The 23,717-nt window shown below is 30.5% G+C and overlaps 1 protein-coding gene and 1 pseudogene across 1 annotated transcript; one reads left to right on the forward strand and one right to left on the reverse strand.

Moving 5' to 3' along the window:
• Nucleotides 1-10,506: 10,506 nt before the first annotated feature.
• Nucleotides 10,507-10,612, reverse strand: LOC137816797 (small nucleolar RNA R71; annotated as a pseudogene).
• Nucleotides 10,613-17,293: 6,681 nt separating this feature from the next.
• Nucleotides 17,294-22,116, forward strand: CHX20 (cation/H+ exchanger 20). The gene is made up of 4 exons (XM_068617067.1): nucleotides 17,294-17,597; nucleotides 17,732-18,748; nucleotides 20,504-21,445; nucleotides 21,586-22,116. Exons 1-4 carry the CDS (start codon nucleotides 17,418-17,420, stop codon nucleotides 21,982-21,984), a joined length of 2,538 nt encoding a protein of 845 aa, XP_068473168.1. The 5' UTR covers nucleotides 17,294-17,417; the 3' UTR covers nucleotides 21,985-22,116.
• Nucleotides 22,117-23,717: the final 1,601 nt, after the last annotated feature.

Below are 23,717 nucleotides of genomic sequence, written 5' to 3' on the forward strand. Positions count from 1 at the left end.
CTCCTAAAAAAAATGGAGTACTATAAAATCCCATTCTACCAACATTCCCAAACATAATCCTCAACTCCATTACAAGGTATTTTGCCCACTATTGACATTGACTTACCCACTCCTGTCCAACATTCACTCGATCAACCTTCTCCTCCTCCTCGTTACAATGCACCTGAACCTCCATCAAACCAACATTCTTCTCCTACTCGTCATAATACACCTGAACCTCCAATAGACCGACCTTCTTCTCCCATGCTAAGAAGTCTAGCACCCATTACCAAACCTTCTCCAACCGATCTTCCTGTTCGACGATCCAGTCGCACATCAACCCCACCTTCCTGACTTCAAGACTACGTAACGGGATCCCAAGCCAATCACTCGACCACTGCCCAAGATCGGCCGAATGGAACCAGGTATGCTATGCATAATTTTCTTTCTAATTCACGATTTTCTTCTACACATAGTGCATATCTTGCTAACATCACAACCACAAAAAGAACCTCACACTTATGCTCAAGTTATTCTTGATCCAAATTGGCAAAAAACAATGAACGAAGAGCTTTCCGCCTTGCAGCTAAATCAAACGTGGACCTTAACACCGTTACCTGCTGGGCAAAAACCCATCGGATGCAAATGGGTCTATAAAATAAAGTACAACTCAGATGGCAGCGTGTCGACTATTCTTACATGACACAACAAATCTCTTTATGGTGTCATAGGTGTTAAAGACTGTCTACTACATCAATTTCGCACCCCACTTATATACAAACCGTGTGCCTCTACTCCTTACGAAGTGGACTTTAAGCCTAATTCAACCCCATAAAACCGACTCATAAGGTTGAGGTTTGCACCCAATTATATACAATGAAATGCTCTAATCTCTAGTCGATGTGGGATCTCCAACAGATATGAATGTCAAAAGTATTTTTTATACATTCATAGTATAACTATTAAAATCTATTTATTTTTACAAGGTACTATAATATTTTTTTTAAGATTGAAAGAAATGTAATTTGAAATTATGGAAATAAATTTCTTTTAAGATCCAAATAAACATAGAAATAGTAAGAATGTGTTTGAGTTTTATTTTAAAAAACTGTATTTTTTTTCATCCTTCTAAGGATTTCCATTATCGTTTACTCTGGAAGAAGTTACTATTAGACTAACGGTATTTCCCTCACTGCAATTCCCCATCACGTATATTACAATTTTAAGAAATTGAGAAAATAGTTTTTCGACCATTTATTTATAATATTATATTTGAAATAATTTTCAATACTCAATACATTTTTTATAAAAATTAAATATTGAGCAGTACAAATTACTTTGGAAAAATATTTTATACAGACAACGAAGAACGAAAACGTATTCTAAGAGTTTCAAAACTTAAATTATATATTTTAATTTATAACATAGAAATACTGATGTAGAAGAATTTAATGAACAATTATATATTTTATAAACCACAGTCGGCAAAAAAATTATTCAAAAATAAAAGATATATTTCAATATTCTTTAATATATATCATGTGATGGAATAAATAAAAGCTTGAGAATAATAAATTAAAAAAGAGAATAGTGTGAAAGATAAGACTTTTCCCATACTTATACTTAAATTAATAGGAGACTTGAGATTCTCACTGCAAACTATAGAGGTAGGATGCATAGTAAACAATCCTTTAATAGATTTATGATAGGCTTTTATAATATTTTAATCTTTTTAAATAAACTAATTCAAAAGTTGACTTGTAGTGAGAATTATTATTCATTAATAGACATATTTTCAAACTATATTTCTAGTAATGTGAGATTAATTTCTTTTACTATGATGAAAATTATTATTTTAAATAATTTTCAAACATTTTATAATATAAATGTATAAATAATTCGATTTTATTAGTGAGTTTTATAAGATTAAATTAATTCTAAAATAATGTTACATTAGATTTCAATTTAAAATATAAAAATTAATCGGATAATAAAAAAATGGATTTGCAAAAAAAAAAAAATATCATTTGGCAATAAGAAATGTTAAGTTTTACAAATTCAACCAAAAATATTGATAAGTTTTACCGTTGTCTAAATAAGTTGTTCAGTAGTTATCTAAATCAAATATGATTTTTTTAAAACAATTGTTAGTGTATAATTACTATAAACTTATATTAAAATATAATGCATTATACGAATATTTTTTTTTTATAAATCTAGTGACCTTTAATTGTAATAAAAAAGTTAGTAAGAACAGTACACCAATATTATTTATCTAAGAGATCATTGATAGGCTTGCTTGTGCTTTAAAAAAGTTATCAGAAAATAAGAAAAAACTGATATATCTTTGCTTATCATTTTTAGTTAAATTTTTATTTTAATAATTAAAATAATAAATAATAAATAATAAGTAATACGTAACAAATAATAAATAATAAGTAATGAATGAAACATAGTAAATATAAAAAAAATAGTAAATGATAAAAAAAAAGATATTAATAAATAATAAATATGAAATAGAAATAATAAATGGTACATATTAAATAAATAAAAAAAATTATAAATAATAAAATGTAACTAATAGACAATAAGTAATAAACAGCAAATAATAAATTATGAACAACAAGTTAACTAAAGTTAGTAAATAGTAAATATTATATGTTAAAAAAATAAATTCTATATTGTAAATGAGTGAAAAAAGGAATAAAAATATATAATAAATAAAATATGATAAGGATAAAAATTAGAAATGGAAAATATTAAATAATAAATAAATATGAAATACTAAATACTAATAATAAAAATAATTGAAAATAATATTACTTTTTACAAGATTTTTATAAATGATAAATAAAAAATAAAAAATAATAATTAATGAATAAGTTATAATATATAATAAATAATAAATAATAAATAATAAAAAATAAAATAAAATATTAATAAATAAAAAGTAAAAGAAAATAATATATTATTGTCAATAAAAATTTTCAATAATAAATCATTATTAAAAATAATAAAATAATATATAATAAATAATAAATATTAAATAATAAATTTAAATTGTAAGTTTAAATGGTAAATTATAAAAATAACATATAATAAAAAAGAAACAATAAATCTTAAATAGTAAATAGTAAATAATAAATAGTAAATTTATTTGGTCTTCATATATTCCGCCTTCCAAAACTCTTGTCCTTTGGAAAGTTTTTCATGGGCGGCTTCCTACAGATCAGCATATTCAAAATAAAGGTTTGCATATTTGTTCTATGTGTACACGATGAATCTATTCAACATTTATTTTTTGAATGTGCTAATGCTTTGCGTATTTGGAGTTGGGTTCAACACATTTTTCCTACTTATCATTTCTCTAATAAGGATGATCTTCTTTCTTTTATTAAGAGTGATGGTAGTCCGTTGGTTAAATTAATTAAGCTAGTTGTGATAAGTTTTTCTATTTGGATGATATGGCGTATGAGGAATTATGCTCGCTTTCAGGATAAGATTGAGGTTTCTAGGGCTATTTTGGTTATTAAAGACTTAACTTGTCTAGTGGGTAATTCGTCTAAAGCTTCAATGAAGAATGATATGTTTGATTTCAATGTGCTAAAGTTTTTTGGTATTAACACTCGTACTGGTAAAGTTCTATGTCCTCTTCCTATTAGATGGGAATTTCCTTCACCAGGCTGGGTAAAAATTAACATTGATGGGGCTGCTAGGGGATATCCTGGTCTTGCTACTTGCGGAGGTATTTTTCGTGGGAGTATGGGGGAATTTATTGGAGCTTTTTCTGCGTTTCTTGAAGTTCATACTGCTCTGGTTGCTGAGTTTTATGAGGTTATACATGCTATGGAGGAAGCTCAAAAGATGGGGCTTAATGTCTGGCTGGAATGTGATTCTGCTTTGGTTTGTGCTGCGTTTACTGCTAGGACAAATGTTCCTTGGATGTTTCGTAATCGATGGAATGCTTGTCTTAATTACTGTGGGAAAATTAGGTTTACAGTTACTCATATTTTTCGTGAAGGAAATGCGTGTGCTGATAAGTTGGCTAATTTAGGATTTTTTCATAGAGAACCTTTTCTTTGGTATAATAGGCTTCCACCTTGTCTGTTCTTAGAATTCTTTATGAATAGGTATAGTCTACTTATGTATCGTTTTTGTTAACATATGGGTTTTGGTCTAGTCCCCCCGTATTTTTGTATTTTTGTATTTTTCTTTTTTCTTTTGTTTAATAATATTTTTTTCCATGTGATGGTAAATGATTGTTGTTACTTGAGGTGTAAGCCTAGTTGAGATTTTAAGTGGCATAGTGATACCTAACATGAAAGCTTTTATTTAAAAAAATAGTAAATAATAAATAATAAGCAATGGGAAATAATAAAGTTAAATAATGCATAATAAGTGGTAAATGATAAATAATAAAAAATAAATAGTAATTGATAAATAATAAATATGAAATATAAATAACAAACGGTAAGTAATAAATAATAATTTGAAATTATAATTATTAATAATAAATTACAAAATAAGAAATAATAAATTATAAATAATACAATCGTAGTTAATAAGTATAGGCAACAAGTAATAAATAGTAAATAAATAATAAATAAATAATAAATATTAGATGATAAATAAGCTATATCTCCAATATTAGGAGGTAGGCATCGTGGGTTTTTCCACTAATTATTTAATCGCAACACACAGTATACGATGAGTCATTACCGTCATATATTACTTTTAATTTCTCTCTCCTCCAACCATTTAATAGCCCAAGAGGATGTATTCTCACACCCGCAACTGCAACCGCAACCGCAACCAATGTCATCACTATAATTTAATCATTTTTTATGCAAAACCCTTCTCTACACGTTACTTTAAATTAAGGATTCCCATCAATAAATTATCTTCAATCACCTCCCACACTACAAATATGATATATTTTGATAAGTTATCAACTTCAATGCAGACTAACATTTTCATAATTAGGAGGTTACAAAATTACTATATTTATCTATAACATTTTCATACTTTCTACTTAAAACAATTTAATTTCCTTTTCATATAATCTATATATATTACTAAAAAAAATTAATCCATCAATAATATCTATATCGTATTTTAGTTTATCCTACAAAATATTTTCACATGTGTAAAAATACTACAATCACATTAAGATCACAACACAAATCACGCAACAAAATATAAACTAGTAATTCAAAAAAATTAATGATAAAGACAATAAATAATAGCAATTTATTTTTCAAACTGTACATTTAATAAACACTTATAACATCTATAACAAATATATATTCATTTACACTCACTAAATCAAGTCTATACATATAATGTGTAGGCATCACCTATCACCTATCACATAGCATGCAATCTTACTTTGTCAAAACCCACTAAAATCACATTCATATCTCATCCAACTCATCACATAAACATTTATGATTTTCGAAAGATACATAATGCGTTGAATTTAGAGTTTAGAGATTTTACACCTATCACACTATTGTCTTCTTTGACACTTGAAAGAGGCAAATAACATTATTCACTTCTTTTAACTTACAAGATCCAATTTCCTTTCAAATTGAAAGTCAAGTATTTGAAACCTCTAATGACTCTCATCACCTAATGTATTTTGATGAGTCCAGTAAATAGAGGAGTCAAGATAATCCATTACCGATATCACCAAATTCAATGCAGTTTACCACTACACAACAAATTATTACATCCTTGGTATATATTATTTCACCATCACACTATCATTACCTATCAATCTGAATCGATTACAAAAAAGTATTAGTAATTCTAAAATTTATATAATTTCAAATATTAAAGAGAAAGATGTAAAATATACCCATAATTTTGCAACAATTGTTAAAGATAAAAACTAATGCTAAGTTCTACCAATACATTTATACTCAAATATAACTTATAAGAAAGTTAAGAGAATAAGTTACAACTTTTATGAGAAATTCCAATAAATTTTTTTTTTTAGTTATCTTAAAAATTCAAAACATACAAAAACTTCAACTGAATGACCACTTAAACTTTACTCATTAATAAAGAGTTATAACTAGAGTTCTAAACTTTTTTTTAAATGATTCAAAAGCCATTGTAAAGTTAACATTACTTTTATGGAAACACTAAACTTAATTCGAAAAAACATTGATTTGCTCAGTGCCTATAAAACTATTGAGTGAATTTAACAAAAAAAATTCTCCTCACTCACTTTCGGTCAAAATTCACTAAGTGACTTTTTCATTTGATGAGTGAATTTCTGAAAGTAAAACTCACTTCCTCTTTGCCTAAGATCCAACTTGTAAGTTTTGTAGAATTCCAAAGTACTTAAACATCTCAAATTGACACCCTAATCTATTCAACAATTATAAAACATTTATGCACCTAATATCATAACATAACGTATATATAATTCTATATAACCATTGCACTTCAAAACATACTATACAATTATTTTCATTAAGTTTTCAAATAAAAACCCAAGTTAATTTAATCATAATACAATCAAATATAAAATTTAAAAGTCGTTTAAAATTGTAAACAAATTAAATATATCTTTCGTCCATCTATAATATGACCACAACTCTTCTATCTTCCACACAATTCTCATAATTTCAAATGTCAATTAAGACAACAATTCAACATAGTTTTATCTAATATTTTTGAACTCAATCCAAAAGAATTTTTATTGATAATATATATCAATCCACACACAACATCAAATAAACTTCAACCATATAATGTCTCTGGATAAAATATAATTTTAAAAAAGAAAGTAGAGAAAATAAATATTAGAAAGATGATTGTTTTTATAAAATAAGTTGAAATAATTAAATTCTTCTATTTATAAGTTTATTTAACTTAATTAATAAAATATTATACTTCATACTATTAAAACTAATTTTACTTTTAAACATAATTTACTCAGTTCTTACATTATTTCTTAATTATTTTTCTAGTTATTCTTTAACCTCTTCCTCAGTTATAAAAGAACTAATGAACAATTTTTTTTTAAAATTTCAATATTCTTAATAGTTATTTTAAACTTTTGAAATTGTATTAGATGTTAATTTTTTTATAAAAGTCTTACATAAGACAATTTTATTAGTCAAATAAGTATTACAATTCATTCCTCTACCCTTTTAAAACATTAAAGATAACAAAATACCCTAACATATATAAATTAATTTAAATATAGAACATGTTGCACCCTAATTGGAAGTCAATTTGATTTAATAGAACAATAATTCACTGATACGTGATGTAACATATTTAGTTTGGATAAAATGTGTTGCTCAGCTCTAATTGAACTCAATTTATTAATACACAGTTTTCAATTCAATTAAAGTTTGAATTATTCGAACTCAAGTCATTACTCTAGCACCAATAATGGAAATAATTTTCACCACCAATAATGGAAAAAAATACTACTAGTGTTTTACGTCATATTACATTGACTTTTTTTTTATAAAACAAAATAAAATAAAACACAGTAGTAATTTTATAATTACGATATTATCACTTGTTTGATAATGGATGAAATATGTACTTTATTGTAATAATTATATATTAATGTTAGTTTTTTTTAATAATGATGATATTTTATTTCTTAAATAGATATTATTAATTGTATGGTCGAATCAAATAAATTACATCACTCGATGTCGGAGGTCATTCGACTAGTTAAAGTTAAAGCACAAAGATAAATTAAGAAGATATGCGATAGATAATTTTCAGTACAAGAAAATCATTAAATAAAAACTAATTTTAGAGAGAGAAAATCATTAATTGTTATATTAACTAAATTAGAGACCATTTTAGAGACTATTTTTTTAAAAAAATTAGTTTATATTATTGATAAATAGTTTCAAAATTGATATCTAATTAGCTAACAAGGTTTTTGCTACCAAATTTAAAATCTAAATAATTAGTAGTTAAAACTTTGGTAGCTAATTAAATACCAATTTAGAAACTATTTATCAATAATAGAAATTAATTTAGAAACCAATTTTTTTTAGTCTCTAAAATAATATCTAATTTAGTCAATATAACAACTAATTATTTTTAGTCTCTAAAATTGGTTTCTATTTCATAATTTTCTAGTAGTGTCCATTTAAGTTATGATTCAAATTAAATACGACCTATGAATGATAGAGTTCACTACAAACTCTATAAATGCATTAACTACACTCAAACACTGAGTACTTACTTGATCATCGAAGAACCTTTTACAGGTGTGCTCCGATCAAGAAATGAAAACCGAGCACGAGAGAGGAAGAAAGGAAAGCTCGATCAAAGAAGAAGAATCAATTGTTCAATCGATAGCTAATGGTGTATATGCCTGATAAGTGTCTAATTTCAGTAATATTTCATATTAAAATATAGGCACTTATGAGGATTTATTGCTAATTTACATATAAAATAATCCCTAATTTATGAATTTATACCTTTTTACATTTTTTATGATCTTTATTTGAATAAGAGTATTTTATTCCCAAATTTGGTGTTAATTGCAGATTTCTAAGGAAGATTGGAGATTTGGATTAAAGATGAATGATTTGAGCTAAAAAGATAAAGATAAAAGGTCCCAGAATGGAAAAGATGCAAAGAAAGATTGGGCCTTTTTTATGTTTTATCATTTAGCCCATTAGCGCGACATAGGAAACAACCTAACCCTAGAAAACTAGGATAAATAGAGGGCTAGAGGCTCAACCTTAGTGTGGCAGATTGAGAAGAAAACACCATAGAGTGAATTGTAACCCAATTGGGAGAATGGAAGGTGATAGAAGTATGCGTGGCTAATTCTACCCTTTGGGATTGGGAGTAATCTGCTCAAACTCTTATGTATTGAGGTGATATTTTATATATTAATATTCAGTTCTTGATTGATTATTGGTAGGTATTGTTGTTTTACTTTTAATTTTCCGTGACAAATTGAGAATCTTAAATCTGACCGGGAGGTATTTTTAGGGTTCGGACCTAAACAACAATACTTAACATATTTGAGTGCTAGGAATAGACTTGAAATGTTAATTGCTATTAAACGTCCGAGCTTCGTTCTAAGTTGTTCTTATAATTATGCGAGGGATCGATAGTTAGGGAACATTCTTAAGGATTTATATGCGAGGAATCGATATAAATGATTTTTATACGGGCATCAATTTCAATTAAAAAACTTAATATTGACATGTTAATCAAAATACATGAGAGTGAGAGAGTGCATCGCCAACACAACCACTCTCAATACACTTTTAATTGTTTTGTTCTATATTTAGCGATTATTGTACTTGATAATTCACTGTTCCTTGTGGGATCGATATCCGTCCTTAGGGACAATTATTACTTCTGATAAACGCGGTGCACTTGCCGTAAAAAGTCATCAAGTTTTTTTGCGCCGTTGCCGGGGAACAGATTTGATTTGTTGAGTATAATTTCCTAAATATTGTAAATATTTTATTTTTATTTTTATTTTTTTTGTTTGTTTTGATTTTGTTTATTTTATTAAAATTAGATTTGATTTTATTTTATTATAGATTTGCTGTTTTAAAAAAAAGAAAGTTGTTGATTTTATATTATTTTCTTTTCTTTTCTTTACGTTATTTAATTTAGTTTATTTTTATTTTATTTTGTTTTGATTTTGATTTTGTTTTATTATATTTTATTTTAGTTTTTTTTAAGATTAGTTTACGTAGTTTTATTTAGATTTACGTAACTGTTATTTATTTGTTTTAATTATTATTTTTACTAGTCTTAAGTTTTATTTTTACGTAAGTTAGTTAGAAATTTTGTTAGTTGTTTACAATTATATTTTTTAGTTTTATTCTGGTTTAGCTTTATTTTATTTATTATTTTATTCCTAGTATTTATTTTTTATTTTTATGTACGTTATTTTTTGTTTTTATGTTTTCTTTTATTCTGTTTTTAGTTTTGGTTTTATCTGTATATATTGTTTTTAATATTTTTGTTATTTTTCTCTTAACGTCATTTTAGTGTTTTATTTTTATTTTTATTTTATTTTGCAGATTTGTTTTTATTTTATTTTATTTTATTTTTTTTAAAAAAAAATATTCTGTTTTTTTTTTCTCACTAATATGTTTTAGGAAGAAAGCAACATGGCAGAAGAGCAAGCACCACCTCCTAAGAGGACACTTGGAGATTATGTCATGTACCAAGGACCAAGGCATTATTCTAGTATCGCAATACCTGCTACCGCTAAGGCCTTGAAAATAAATCCTAATTTTCTCACTATCATCATTACTCATCAATTCAAAGCAATGGATCATGAGGATCCATGTTCACATTTGTCTACATTTTATGAATTGGTGGGAACAATGGGCTTTCAATCAAGTGATCTTGAAAATGCTTATATGTGTTTGTTTTCTTTGTCATTGGCAGGAAAGGCTAAGGATTGGCTCAGATCACTTCCAAATCAGAGTCTCACTAGTTGGAAGGACGTAGAGGAAAAATTCCTGCAAAGATTTTTTCCAATTTCTCGCTACATCAAAGCAAAGTCTGAAATTTCTGTGTTCAGACAAGGAGTAGATGAATCATTCTGTGAGACATGGGAAAGATTTAAAATGTTACTTAGAAAATGCCCAAATCATGGGTTTGAAGATATTGCTCAACTGAGCATATTTCTCTCCGGTCTCAGATCTGACACAAAGATGCTCCTAGATGCTGCAGCTGGCGGCACAACGATGACTCTTGATGTAGAACAAGCGACAAGGATTATTGCTGCATTGGCGTCAACTGATTATCAATCCCAACATGATAAACAAAATACTCAGAAGGAAGGTTCGTTAGAAGATGCACTCTTGGCTCAAAATAAAATTCTGACACAACAGATTGAGCAACTAACCGCACAAATGGCTAAATTGTCCCAACAGTTATATGTTGTGCAGTCATCTCAAAGCCAGAGTCACTCAATCATGTGTGATTTTTGTGGAGGTGATCATCCTAATGGACACTGTTCTTATCTGAACAATTCACCTGAAGTTGAGGATCCATTCATGCTTGAAAGAATGAGTAAAGTTGAAGAAGCCCTAACAAAGCTTGTCATAATGGAAGAAAATAGCATGGCAACAATCAGGAATATAGAGATCCAAATGGGAAAAGTGGCTAAACAATTTGAAGAAATACAAAGTGGTCAGTTTTTAGTTGACAACCAAACCAACCCAAAAGAGCATTGCAATAAGGTAATAGCTGAAAAAGAAGATGAGACTGAGGAGTTAGAGAGAGAAATGAAAAGAAGTGAGGAAGAAAAAATTAAAAATAAGGAGAGAAGTGTTCTTGAAAAAGATTTATCATATCCTCATCCTCCTTCAAAAACAGAGAAGGACAGAAAATTCTTTGACAAATTGCTCCCTAGGAATTATTTTGCAGGAAATCTGAAGCAAGATTCAACATTTGAGAGATTTCTGAAGAATAGGAGCTATATTGAAGAGAGAAATAGAGAGTTGGAGGCTAGATGCAGTATCATGACTCAAAGGGACTTGCTTCAAAATTCTAAGAACTTAGGAGGTTTTAATCTTCCCGTGTCTATAGGCGTTTTATCTGTGGACAAGGCTGCACTGTATTTAGGCGATTTGGAGGTTCAACCCACCAAGATGCAGTTGGCAAAAAGATCCATCAAAGATCCTTATCGTGTGGTTGAAGATGTTCTTGTAACGAGGAAGAATGCATACAACATGATGCAACAAAGAGAGTTGTCCATCTTGAAATAAACAGGCGTCAAGCTAGATGACGTTAAACGAGCGCTTACTGGGAGGCAACCCAGTCCACATTTTAGTTTTATGTTGTTTTATTACCTTTGCTGATTTTATTTAAAATAAAAAATAAAAAATAAAAGTAAATAAGAATAATAAAAAAAAAATCCTATATGCCTCCTAATCATTTTGTAGGTTATGTATTTTTGACCTAGGGACAGGTTCTATTATTCAGGGGGGCAGATCCAGCAAATGAAGCAAGACTGTAGATATATTTTTTAACAAAAAGCTGGATGATTTCTTAAGAAGAGAGGATTGAGCAAAAATATGGTTTTATCTTTCTAATTCTCTTTTCTTTTCAGTTATTTGAATTTTTTCTTATTTTATTTATTTTATTTTTCGGTTATTTTGTTTTCTGTTTATTTGCTTATTTGTTTGGTTTGTTTTTATTGCTTATTTTGAATAAATTTCCTGTTTTATTAGTTTGGTAATTTTAAGTCTTGAATTATCTTTCTTGACTAAATTTCAGTTTTAATTTGTTTTTTTTCTAGTTTATTTTTTTTTCAAATTAAAAAGAACTAGAATATTAATTTTGAATTGTGGAAAAAAGAATTTGTGTTTAAATATTAAGTAGTGAGATGAATTAGACACAGGTTAGAAAAGAAAATATGATTGAATCCCTATTTAAATGTAGTTAAAATTATGATACATGAAAATTTAACAGGATAATTGATTAGGACAAATAATGACAAGACAAAAAGGAATGAGACCATTTAAACCAAGTGAGTGTGTGAACCTGAAACAGTTTTTGAGAGTTTTACTGATGAATTGACAGTTGTGGTTGCTTAATTTTTATTTTTGTTGCATCATAAAAGAGCATGAAGATGATTGAGGCATTTGTTTGTGTTAAGTAGGAGCCAAGGCCAAAAAGCCAACCTTTATATTAGTATTCCATTTTTTTATCCCCTTTGGGCCAAGAATTTTTTTGTTAATATTGCACCTTAACCTTTATTGATATAATTTCCTACCCTTTAGCATGTCTAAGGAAGGAGAACATAGATGCAATACATATAGAAAAGGGAATGGTTGGTTCTAATTGTGAAAGTTCAAAAAGTTTAAAATAGGAAGAATTTTTTCCTATTATTGAAAAAAAAAGAAAAAAAAAACAAGAAACAGAAACATAAGAAGAAAAAGAAATAGAAAAGAAAGATAGACAAATTTCATGAAAATCATGAAAAAAAAAATGAGGAAAAAGGTGATATCAAAAGAAAGTGGTAATTAGATAACATATATGTTCTCTATAATTGAATTGTAGGTATGTTCTTCTTTAAGATGTGCTTTTGTTATCTAAGAAAAACCAATATTTTTTGGAAGCCCAGCCTCATTACAACCCTGGAAAAGACCTCAAGATTCATGTTTCTAATATGTTTGTGATTTGAAGATGAAATGAAAAGCAACTGTGATTTGTTATGATTCAGTGAAAATATAGAGAAACACTTACCCGTGAGCATATGAGAAGATATTCCTTGATGAATTGTCATTTATTTGTTTTGATTTGATCCTGGAAATTGATTGTGTCTATAATTTTCTATATTTGAATTTGGAAGCATCATAAGTTTCTAATTTGATCTGTTGTTTAATGAATTAAGCTGTTTGATATTTAAATTCAAATATATTCATTTACTTTGCTTGAGGACAAGCAAGATTCTAAGTTGGGGAGAGATGCCCTATACAATTACATTAATAAAAAAAATATTTGCATCTTTTGACTCTTTAGCGTAATGTTTATAATTTGAAAAGATATTGTAAATAAAAGAAATTTAGTTGTCTCCTTTAAGTTTGATGATGTTTGTAATTTGTTCTTGCCAAAACTCAAGGTTGGACGCTTGGAGGTGGTCTCCGAGCTTTATAGAGTTTTTCATCAGAATAATATCAAAACAGACTAAATAATAACAATATTATCTTTTATCTTTAAAATATTATCTTAACAAATTAAATAATAACAATAATATCTTTTATCTTCAGAATAATATCACAACAGTCTAAATAATAACAATCACATATTTTATCTTTAGAATAATATTGCAACACACTAAATAATAACAATCATATAATTTATTTTCAGAATAACATCAAAACAAATTAAACAATAACAATTATTTTCCCGATTACCTCACATCGAGTTTATATTCTATTAAGATCATATTGGTCATTTTACCGATATAATCCGAATAACACACAACTCCCCAGCGTCGAGCCGAGCGAGGCGATGAGGCTATAGTCAATGTTTGCATTACAAGCAGTTTTGCACATGGTTCAAGACACTATATGACAAGACGTGAGTCTTTCAGTTATAAATGCGGTATAATCATAATTTTTCGACCAAGTTGGTCCGATTGTAGTCGTCGACCAAGTTGTTTACCAGGCTTCTGCAAAGCTTTCACCAATCTTTTGTTAAGTTTTTACTTTCTTCGAAAGGATTCTATCAAAATAGTTGGGTGAAACTTAATTGATATCTTGTGAAATAAACTTGACATGAAGCATTAATCAAACAGATCCATCGTGAATCGTCAGAGTAAAATTTTGATAGCAGTTACTGAACATACCTTGGCTGAAGTAGTCTGATTGTGGTTATCGTCGGCTAAGATGGTCCGATCGTGGAAGTCGTCGGCCAAGTTGATCCGTTTGTAGTAACCGTTGACGATCGAGTTGGTTTGATCTTAGGATTCGATGAAGTTGATCCGTTTGTAGAAGTCGTGACGGTCGAGTTAGTCTGATCTTAGGATTTGGTCAAGTCAGCCTGTTTGTAGAAGCTGTGACAACCATGTTGGTCGGATCTTAGGATTCAGCCAAGTCGGTCCGTTTGTAGAGTGAAATATTTTTCCAATAATAATCACTTTATTTAAAAGACGACCTCATTAAAAACACTTCTTAGGATAAAAAGAGTGTGGCCTTGAAAATATTTAATCAAAACATAACTTAATAGAAACTTCTAAAATAGAATTTAATACTTGACACATTTCATGTCCTCGGGATAGCTCCTTTGGCGAGAATTTCTAGTCAATATGTTTTGTTGCTCAACACTTCTACGATCCTGTATGAAAGTTCGGTGGTGCACTGCCTTTTATTGCTGAGCTACATTAGGACATCAACATAATCATTTCTCCATTCTTGACACATGGGTTATGGAAAATTTATCAAAGTGTCCGATCAAGTTCTTTGCTATATGTATATCATATTGTTGCCATAGAGTTAAAATCGGATTATGCACTATGAATAATAGTGTTTACTGAAACAATGATTGTGGACCGTTAACTAGTACACCAGGTCAATTCCTAGGAAGGAGAGGTGAGTCACTAATGGACGTGCTTAAATACAAAGTTTTTTCTTGCCAGAACTTTCCTAGACATGCATTTTTACACTACCACATTTTATATCTAGTAACAAAAATAATTTCTTTATGATGAAAGAGATCATACTACAACTGCAATAAAAGTATAATAGACGATTGAGAGGTCCATTATGATAATGATGATGAAGCAACATTTTAGTTTCTAATGAGTACCATACAAATTATGGTTCGAGAAAACTGAAGGAATAAAAAATATATTTTACTATAATTACTCCCAAGTGATTTTTTATAATTTAGAAAGGGAGATAAAAATAAAAAATAAAAACATCTCATAAATTTATTAGTAATATCTCATAATCAATAAATTTAACAAGATACTCAAAATCTTATTCTGGATGTTGCTATCTTCATGGAAGATAACACTAAAGAGATTGTATAATTTAAAAATAAATTTATTATGATATTATAAATTTGAATTATTGTTACTTGATTATTTTCTAAATACCAATAACTGATTTTTTTAAAAAAAATTCAAAAGTAAAAATTATTTCTTATATATTAAGGATTAATAATTAAATATATGAAAATTAAATAAAATTTCTCAAACTAGTATTAGTAATAAAGAGTAATAATAGATAACTTTACTTGAAAAGAGTGTATAGTATGTTGCGAGATCAACCATGTGAATGAAAATGACAATGCTAAAATTAATTGAGCATAAGGAGTAAAACACTTTTTGTTCTTGTCTTCTTCCTTGGCCTTATCCTCCTGTTGCTCTCTCATATTTTTTCTTTGAATTGCTTTTTTGACCTCAATGTGGGCTATTGCTCGCTCTCGTACTTCAGCCATGGACTCCGTCTTTTTTTGAAGTAGTGAATCACTAAAGGGACTGACCCAAAGTCCCTTTACAAATGTGGCGACTACCATCTCTTCATTCAAAGTCTGAAAAATTCTTGAAAATAAGTGATGTAGTTGTTCGGTACTCCGCTGAACCATTGGAGGGTTGTCCCTGCGAACGTGCCCATGAGCATTTTGCATCGGATGACGCCCGATCCACCTGAGATGATCATTTGAGCCCTAAACACCTTCAGATGGCTCTCGGAAAATAGTGATCTTTGGCGTGATGTGGGATCAGCTCTTCTATAATCTCCTGCGAGAATGGCTGGGGGTAGTCTCGTGATGATATGTTTGGGGAACGGGCTCAAACATTTCACCACCCTTGTTTGTGCATGATTTTGCACAACTCCTCGTTTGCTTTATGTAGCTCCTCGTTTACTCAAGCGACCTCTTCCATCATCTTTCTGGAAGTTTCTATTTCTCTCACAAATCTCTCATGGTTCGTTCGGGCTTCTTTGCGCAGGCGATCTCGTCCCTGGCGATATTTCTCGTTGGCTTATTGGAAAGCTCGCATTGTCTCCATTATTTGTTGTAGGACGACCATCGGCTATCTGCATTTCTTGTCTAACTATTAGGGTTTGTGTATAAGTGTTTCAGGTGGTTAGCAGGACCAGTGTTACTTGTCCCATGGCGGACATCAAATGTTCTCGCCAAAACTTGAGGTCGAACGCTTGGAAGTGGTCACATGCTTGAAGATCACAATGAGATGAGGCGAACTTCACCGGTTAACAATACTCCGATGATCAAGTCATTGAGAGTATAAAATATCATAATATCAGTGTAGTCTGTATTGCATGGAATAATATTTTTCTTTACTTTTTGGGATCATCCTTTACTTATGAAGTTTTTCATCAAAATAATATTAAAATAAACTAAATAATAACAATTATATATTTTATTTTTAAAATAATATTATAATAAACTAAATAATAACAATTCTATCTTTTATATTCAAAATAATATCAGAATAAATTAAATAATAACAATTATATCTTTTATCTCCAAAATAATATTATAACATATTAAATAATAATTATTATATCTTTTATCTTTAGAATATTATTTCATCCAACTAAATAATAATGAGGAGAAAAAATGAGAGTTACGTAAATAGATAGGACTTAAGAGGTTTAATCTAAGAAAATACATTCAATAAATATTAATATTTTAATTATTTATAATTATTTATAATTTTTTTAATTTTAAAATTTATTTTAACATTTTGTATGAGATGTTTTTTTTTTATTTTGTTAGAAATACTAATATTTTGTTTGTTGTAGGGGTAAAGTGAAACAGGGTGTAAAGATATAATCACCCTTAATCTAAACCGAACAGCAGGTAATATAAACCGAACAGCAGCTGTCACCTTCTCCTTCATCTATAAATACGCACATGCAAAGCGTTGTGATAGCAGCACAAGGCTCTGAATATACAACTAGCTTTGAAGAATAAGCATAACCATGCCGTTGAACATAACATCTATCAAGACATCCTCTAATGGAGCGTGGCAAGGTGATAATCCTTTAGACTATGCCTTCCCACTCCTAATACTTCAAATCATCTTAGTCCTCATCGTCACTCGCTCCCTCGCTTTACTTCTCAAACCTCTCCGACAACCCAAAGTCATTGCAGAGATTCTGGTATGTCCCACTCATTCCAATTAATATTATTAAATTCAACAAAGTTTGCGCTAATGCACTTGAAACACTTCGTACTCAATCATGCTTTCTTTTTTCGATGTGATTAGTTTTAAAATTACTGTTAATATGTGAAGGGTGGAGTTTTGCTGGGGCCATCGGCACTGGGAAGAAACAAAACTTATTTGCATCGTATGTTCCCTTCATGGAGCACGCCAACACTGGAATCTGTAGCAAGCATAGGTCTTCTTTTTTTCCTATTCCTTGTAGGTTTGGAGCTCGATCTCAATTCCATTCGCCGGAGCGGCCGAAGAGCCTTCAGCATCGCCGCCGTGGGGATATCTCTTCCTTTCGTCAGCGGCATCGGCATCGCCGTCGTCCTCCGCAAAACAGTGGACGGCGCAGACGAGCCCGGCTTCGCGCAGTTCATTGTATTCATGGGCGTGGCGCTTTCCATCACTGCATTCCCGGTACTGGCGCGCATCCTGGCGGAGCTGAAGCTCCTCACGACGCGCGTGGGGGAGACCGCGATGGCGGCGGCGGCGTTCAATGACGTAGTAGCGTGGATCCTACTCGCGCTGGCGGTGGCTCTGGCGGGCAACGGCAGCGGGTCCCACAAGAGTCCTCTGATATCGGTGTGGGTTCTGCTCTCGGGGCTGGCGTTCGTGGTTTTCATGATGGTGGCTGTCCGACCGGCGATGGCGGTTGTGGCAAGGAAGGGCGAAAACGACGCGACTGACGAGTTTTATGTTTGTTTGACACTGGCGGGTGTGTTGGTGTCGGGGTTTATGACGGACCTGATCGGGATTCACTCTATATTCGGGGCCTTCGTATTCGGGTTAACGATTCCAAAGGAGGGAAACTTCGCGAAGAAGCTAATGGAGAGGATCGAGGATTTTGTTTTAGGTTTGTTGCTCCCACTCTACTTTGCCTCCAGTGGCTTGAAAACCGATGTAACCACCATACGTGGCGCTTCCGCGTGGGGACTTCTGGTTCTGGTCATAGCCACGGCTTGTGCCGGGAAAATTCTTGGCACCTTCGCCGTCGCCATGTTCTGCAAGATCCCCGCCAGAGAATCTCTCACACTTGGCTTTCTCATGAACACCAAAGGCCTCGTTGAGCTCATCGTACTCAACATTGGAAGGGAAAAAAAGGTCACTTTCTTTCTTTTCATACTTTTTTACATATACTCATGTTCACATACACTAATCTTGCTCCATACACATGTTCACGTATTAATTATAAACCCCTCTTTCAATCACAATTTAAAATTTGTCACTTTAGGAGAGATCTTTCACTCTCCTTGAAGTTTCCTTTTCTATATTCCTTATAAATATTATATTGCTTTTAAATAAGACCTATTGCAGATAATATAAATCTCTCAACATCAAAACTTTCTCTATGTCAATAGGAGGCTGCTGATTAAATACCACGTGGCAGAATAAAATACCACTGCCTTCCAACACCTGTCTCTTTTAATCGAGAACCTAGGGTGAATCTTTGAATATTATTCTAATATAAAGAAGAAGATTAGTTACACATGATATAGAACTAGAATAATTATACCAAATTCTTTTGAATAGTCACCCCCTTTGTTGTACAAGTCATTTGTTTGACTTTTACATGGTGGATTTTGTGGGTTAAGAAGATAGGTTAGCCAAAGTAGACGAACTTGAGTAAAATATTTCAAAGGAATTTTTTACAAGTAAGCCTTTCAATTTTCCTACACTCTTTGAACACCTAATAATTTTTTTTTCTAATTAATTCATCCTGAATTATTAAATATTTTAAAAAGAAAATGTTATTTATTAGGTGTTGTAGAAAATGGGGTGTTTGTGTATCATCACTATATTTCAAAACATCGTTACCTTCAAAGTGGAAATGTATTTTATTGCAGCCGTCACAGTTTTGTTGCAGTTGAGTAGCCAAGTCCAAGTCGTATAAGATGGGAAGTTAGATCAAAATTGTGACTGGTCTAAATGGCATGTCATTTACGTTTAAACTTTTTTTCGTGATTCCTGAAACGATAATCTTGTGAACTAAGACTTTCTTGATTCCCCCGTGGGCCCAAAAGAACATGGTATCAATAAATTTCGTGACATTTATTACCTTATAGTTCCTTAGGCACAACGAAGAACTTCATTTGGTTTTTTGTCCTATAAAACCTGTTATTCTCAATTCAATTCCATCTGATTTATATCTGATTTTGATAAAAACAAATATAGCATTGCCACTCCTACCTTTCAAAAAGTAGACAAGATTCGGTGATAAGTTAGGATGCTAAAACTAGTTAGCACAGTCTATTAATGTTTTATCATTTACTTCTCTGAGAAGAGTAGGTGTAAAGTTATGGGAGTCAGAACATCTTATCAAGGAATGTGAAATTGTAAATAAAGAAATGCAGTACATAGTCCAAATAAGGAAAGAGACAATCAATCCAATATCATCTATAAATAAATAACATATAGGACACCACATATTGAATGCTTTGATTAATATCTCTTAGACGTTACATATTTTCATCATGATTATATCTATATTAGCTTTCCATTTTGTAATCATTTTGCTAGAATCAATTTTATTTGTTCACACCAAATTTTATACATTTTCAACTTATTTCTTTATCTGTTTTATTCTTATCAATATCCCTCACTATGCTTAATTTTTACTTACAGTAAAAATGGTTAACCAAATATCAACACGTAGACATGTTGTCATCTTCATTAATAGTCTTTTTATTTATTTTTAGGATTAAGAAAATAGTTTTTCACATATTGTAGATATATTGGTGGAGATAATTAATAATTAGTTTCGAGTTCCTAGTTGATTCCATAGAGTAAGAAGAGTTATTTTGTGTCCAGTTGGAGAAGGAGATGGTTTAATTTTGATAAATGGTGTTAATTTTTCAGGTTTTAAATGCTGAAATGTTTGCAATTTTAGTTCTTATGGCTCTATTCACTACCTTCATCACAACACCAATAGTGATGGCCATCTATAAACCAGCTCGAGGGAACTCAATGAAAGCCCCGCGGAAGCTAAGTGACAGTTCCCGGGGTTCTAGGGATGAAGTGATTAAGAAGTTCAGAGTCTTGGCATGTCTCCATGGACCAGCCAATATCCCTTCTATCATAAATTTGATTGAATCAACTCGAAGCATAAAAAAGTCCTTCATAAAGTTGTTCATGATGCACCTTGTTGAGCTCACAGAGCGTTCATCCTCTATCGTCATGGTTCATCGTGCCCGTAGGAATGGTTTCCCTTTCTTCAACCGCTCCCATCGTGACCAGTGGCATGACCGAATTGCAGGAGCCTTTCAAGCCTACAGTCAACTAGGCCGAGTCATGGTTCGCTCCACAACCACCGTGTCTTCTCTCTCCACCATGCATGAGGACATCTGCCACGTGGCGGAGGAGAAAACGGTGACCATGATTATTTTGCCCTTCCACAAACACTGGAGGACAGAAGTGAATGGGGACAACCAGAAACATCAAGTGGTAGAAAACGCAGGCCACGAATGGAGAGTGACGAACCAGAAGGTACTTATGAATGCACCTTGCTCAGTGGTCGTGCTTGTGGATCGTGGATATGGTAATTTGCCACAAACTCCAATCCCAAATTCCAATGTTTCCCAACGAGTGTGCATCATCTTCTTCGGTGGCCCAGATGATCGTGAAGCTCTAGAGTTGGGGAAGAAGATGGTTGAACACCCAACAGTTAAAGTAAGTGTTGTAAGGTTTATTGAAAAGGATGGGTTGGATGAGAACAACATCGTTTTAAGGTTCTCACCTGGCCAAAACAACGACGAAAGTTACAGCTTCTCCACTGCCAAAGTGAATCACCAGAAAGAAAGGGTAACGCTCTAAAACACTTACAAATTGCATAACAAGCTCAAGTTATACATAACAAATTGCATTCTGTTTTTATAATGGAGATAAAAAGAGATTTTTGAAGATATGCTTAACATTGTATTACTCTCATTGATGAATTACAGGAGTTGGATGAGGAGGCAATTAAAGAGTTTGAAAGCAAGTTGAATGACATGGTGGAATACATTGAGAAGTTTAGCGAGGACGTTGTGGAAGACGTATTAGTAATAGGAAAAAGTGGGGATTATGATCTCATAATTGTTGGAAAAGGTCGATTCCCATCGAATATGGTTGCTAAATTGGCAGAAAGGAAACCAGAACATGCCGAGTTAGGTCCTATTGGAGATGTTTTATCTTCTTCAGAACATGAGGTGTTGTCATCTATATTGGTTATTCAACAACATGATGCGACATTGGTAGATGATGCTCCGGTATGCAAGGTGCATGATGAGCATCGCATGATCAACAATCATGAATCATCTCGTAGAGTAGGAATTTCAATTGGAGATGACAGTCCAGTGTAATATGCATTTTCATTTGTAGGCAAAAAATGTAATCAAATCTTAAACAACATCTAAAAAACATTCTCTCTTAAGGATGTTTGTTTAAGTAAAACCACATTACCTTATATATAAAATAACAAAGTCTTTTATACTAATATCACAACAATAAAAATGGATGAAAAACTAAAAAAAGACGCCATATTATAATTAGTGTGGGCATAACGTCCCATACACCGTGGGCGCTTAAGGCTGAATCTTCTATTAACTCAGCTCTCGCTTACTGCACATTAAAAAATTAAAAAGCGAGGACCAAGTTCAAACTAAAAGAGCTAAGCTCTAACTTGAGTAAACACGAACAAACTTAAAGGGGATTTGACCCTCGCTAAACATGTTAAGGATCAAATACCATCCTAGAATCAGTGAATTTTATTCGGCCTCACAAATTAAGTTTTCAATAGAAGTAAAAAAATAACTCCAAACTCATCACGGTCTCATCATTACAAAAAAGTGTTTATTTACAATTATTATATATGGATTTTTCCGTATAAAAGAATAAAAGTTATTATATAAAAAAAAAATTTCGTATGTAAGTTAAAAATGATTATATACGAATTTAGTTCAGTATGTAAATAAACGTTACATATTAATTTTTTCGTATGAAAGTGAAAAATAATGACCTATAAATATTTTAGATTCTAAAATAGTCTTTAAAAGTTTAACAAAGACTAATTTAAAATATAAAGTTATTAGTGATTAAACATTCATAGTTAATTATTAGATACCAATTTAAAAATTACTTTATAATTTTTTATTAATAATATAACCAACTTTAGATACCAATAATTTTTTAATTTATAAAATAGTATATAATTTAGTTAATATAGTAATTAATTATTTTGGTATATAAAATTAGTTTATATTTAATGATTTTATTGTAATATATGTGTTGGTGGAATCTTGTCAGAATGAGTCTTGGTTTTTTTTTTTTGTCTTTATGTAATTTCTATTTTTGGTGTGGAGTGAGACACTCCTAGAAGATTTTTTATATAAATTTTGTTTTTGCTATGGTGTGAGGTGCTCCTAGAAACGTTTTTTAGCCAATGTTTTTAGCTTGAGAAATTCTCCTACCTATACAATGACATTTAATCTTTGGAGAAATGGGGTGTACGTATATCTAGACTTAGATACATGTTTTTTATGAGCATGAGCCTATGATTTAATTATTTTAGCTTTTTGTATACACGTTGAACTACTCTTTAATATTTTCATTTATTAAAATTCTTTATTATCAAAAAAAATCAAGTCATTTCTAATTTAGCTTTTATTCCCCTAAGTTTACACAATTGATTGGAGTAGTCATTCATACATTAGGTTAAACTTTCCTAGCGTATGACTCGATTATACTTTGATTTAAAATTATACCTTTTCTACAACAACACAACTAAATAGTTTTAGATATCATTATACATTATATATAATAATATTCTAAACAATTAATGAATATTTCTTTCATATTTCAACAATAACTATTTCAATTTGCAACATAAAACATTCTTGAAATCTTCTTATAACTAATATAATAAGTTACTATATTTATCGAGAAATTTTCTTATAAACAAATTCAAACAATGTAATTTAATAGTAATGATAAGTTGACACCACACGTATAAAAAAATTCACTTAACAACCTAATAAATTAATATTTTAATTATATTTAATTTATTTATTTTATTAAAAATATTATTATATTATTA

The sequence above is a fragment of the Phaseolus vulgaris genome, chromosome 1 (genome assembly GCF_051622355.1).
Source record: "Phaseolus vulgaris cultivar YP4 chromosome 1, ASM5162235v1, whole genome shotgun sequence".
Lineage (NCBI taxonomy): Eukaryota > Viridiplantae > Streptophyta > Magnoliopsida > Fabales > Fabaceae > Phaseolus > Phaseolus vulgaris.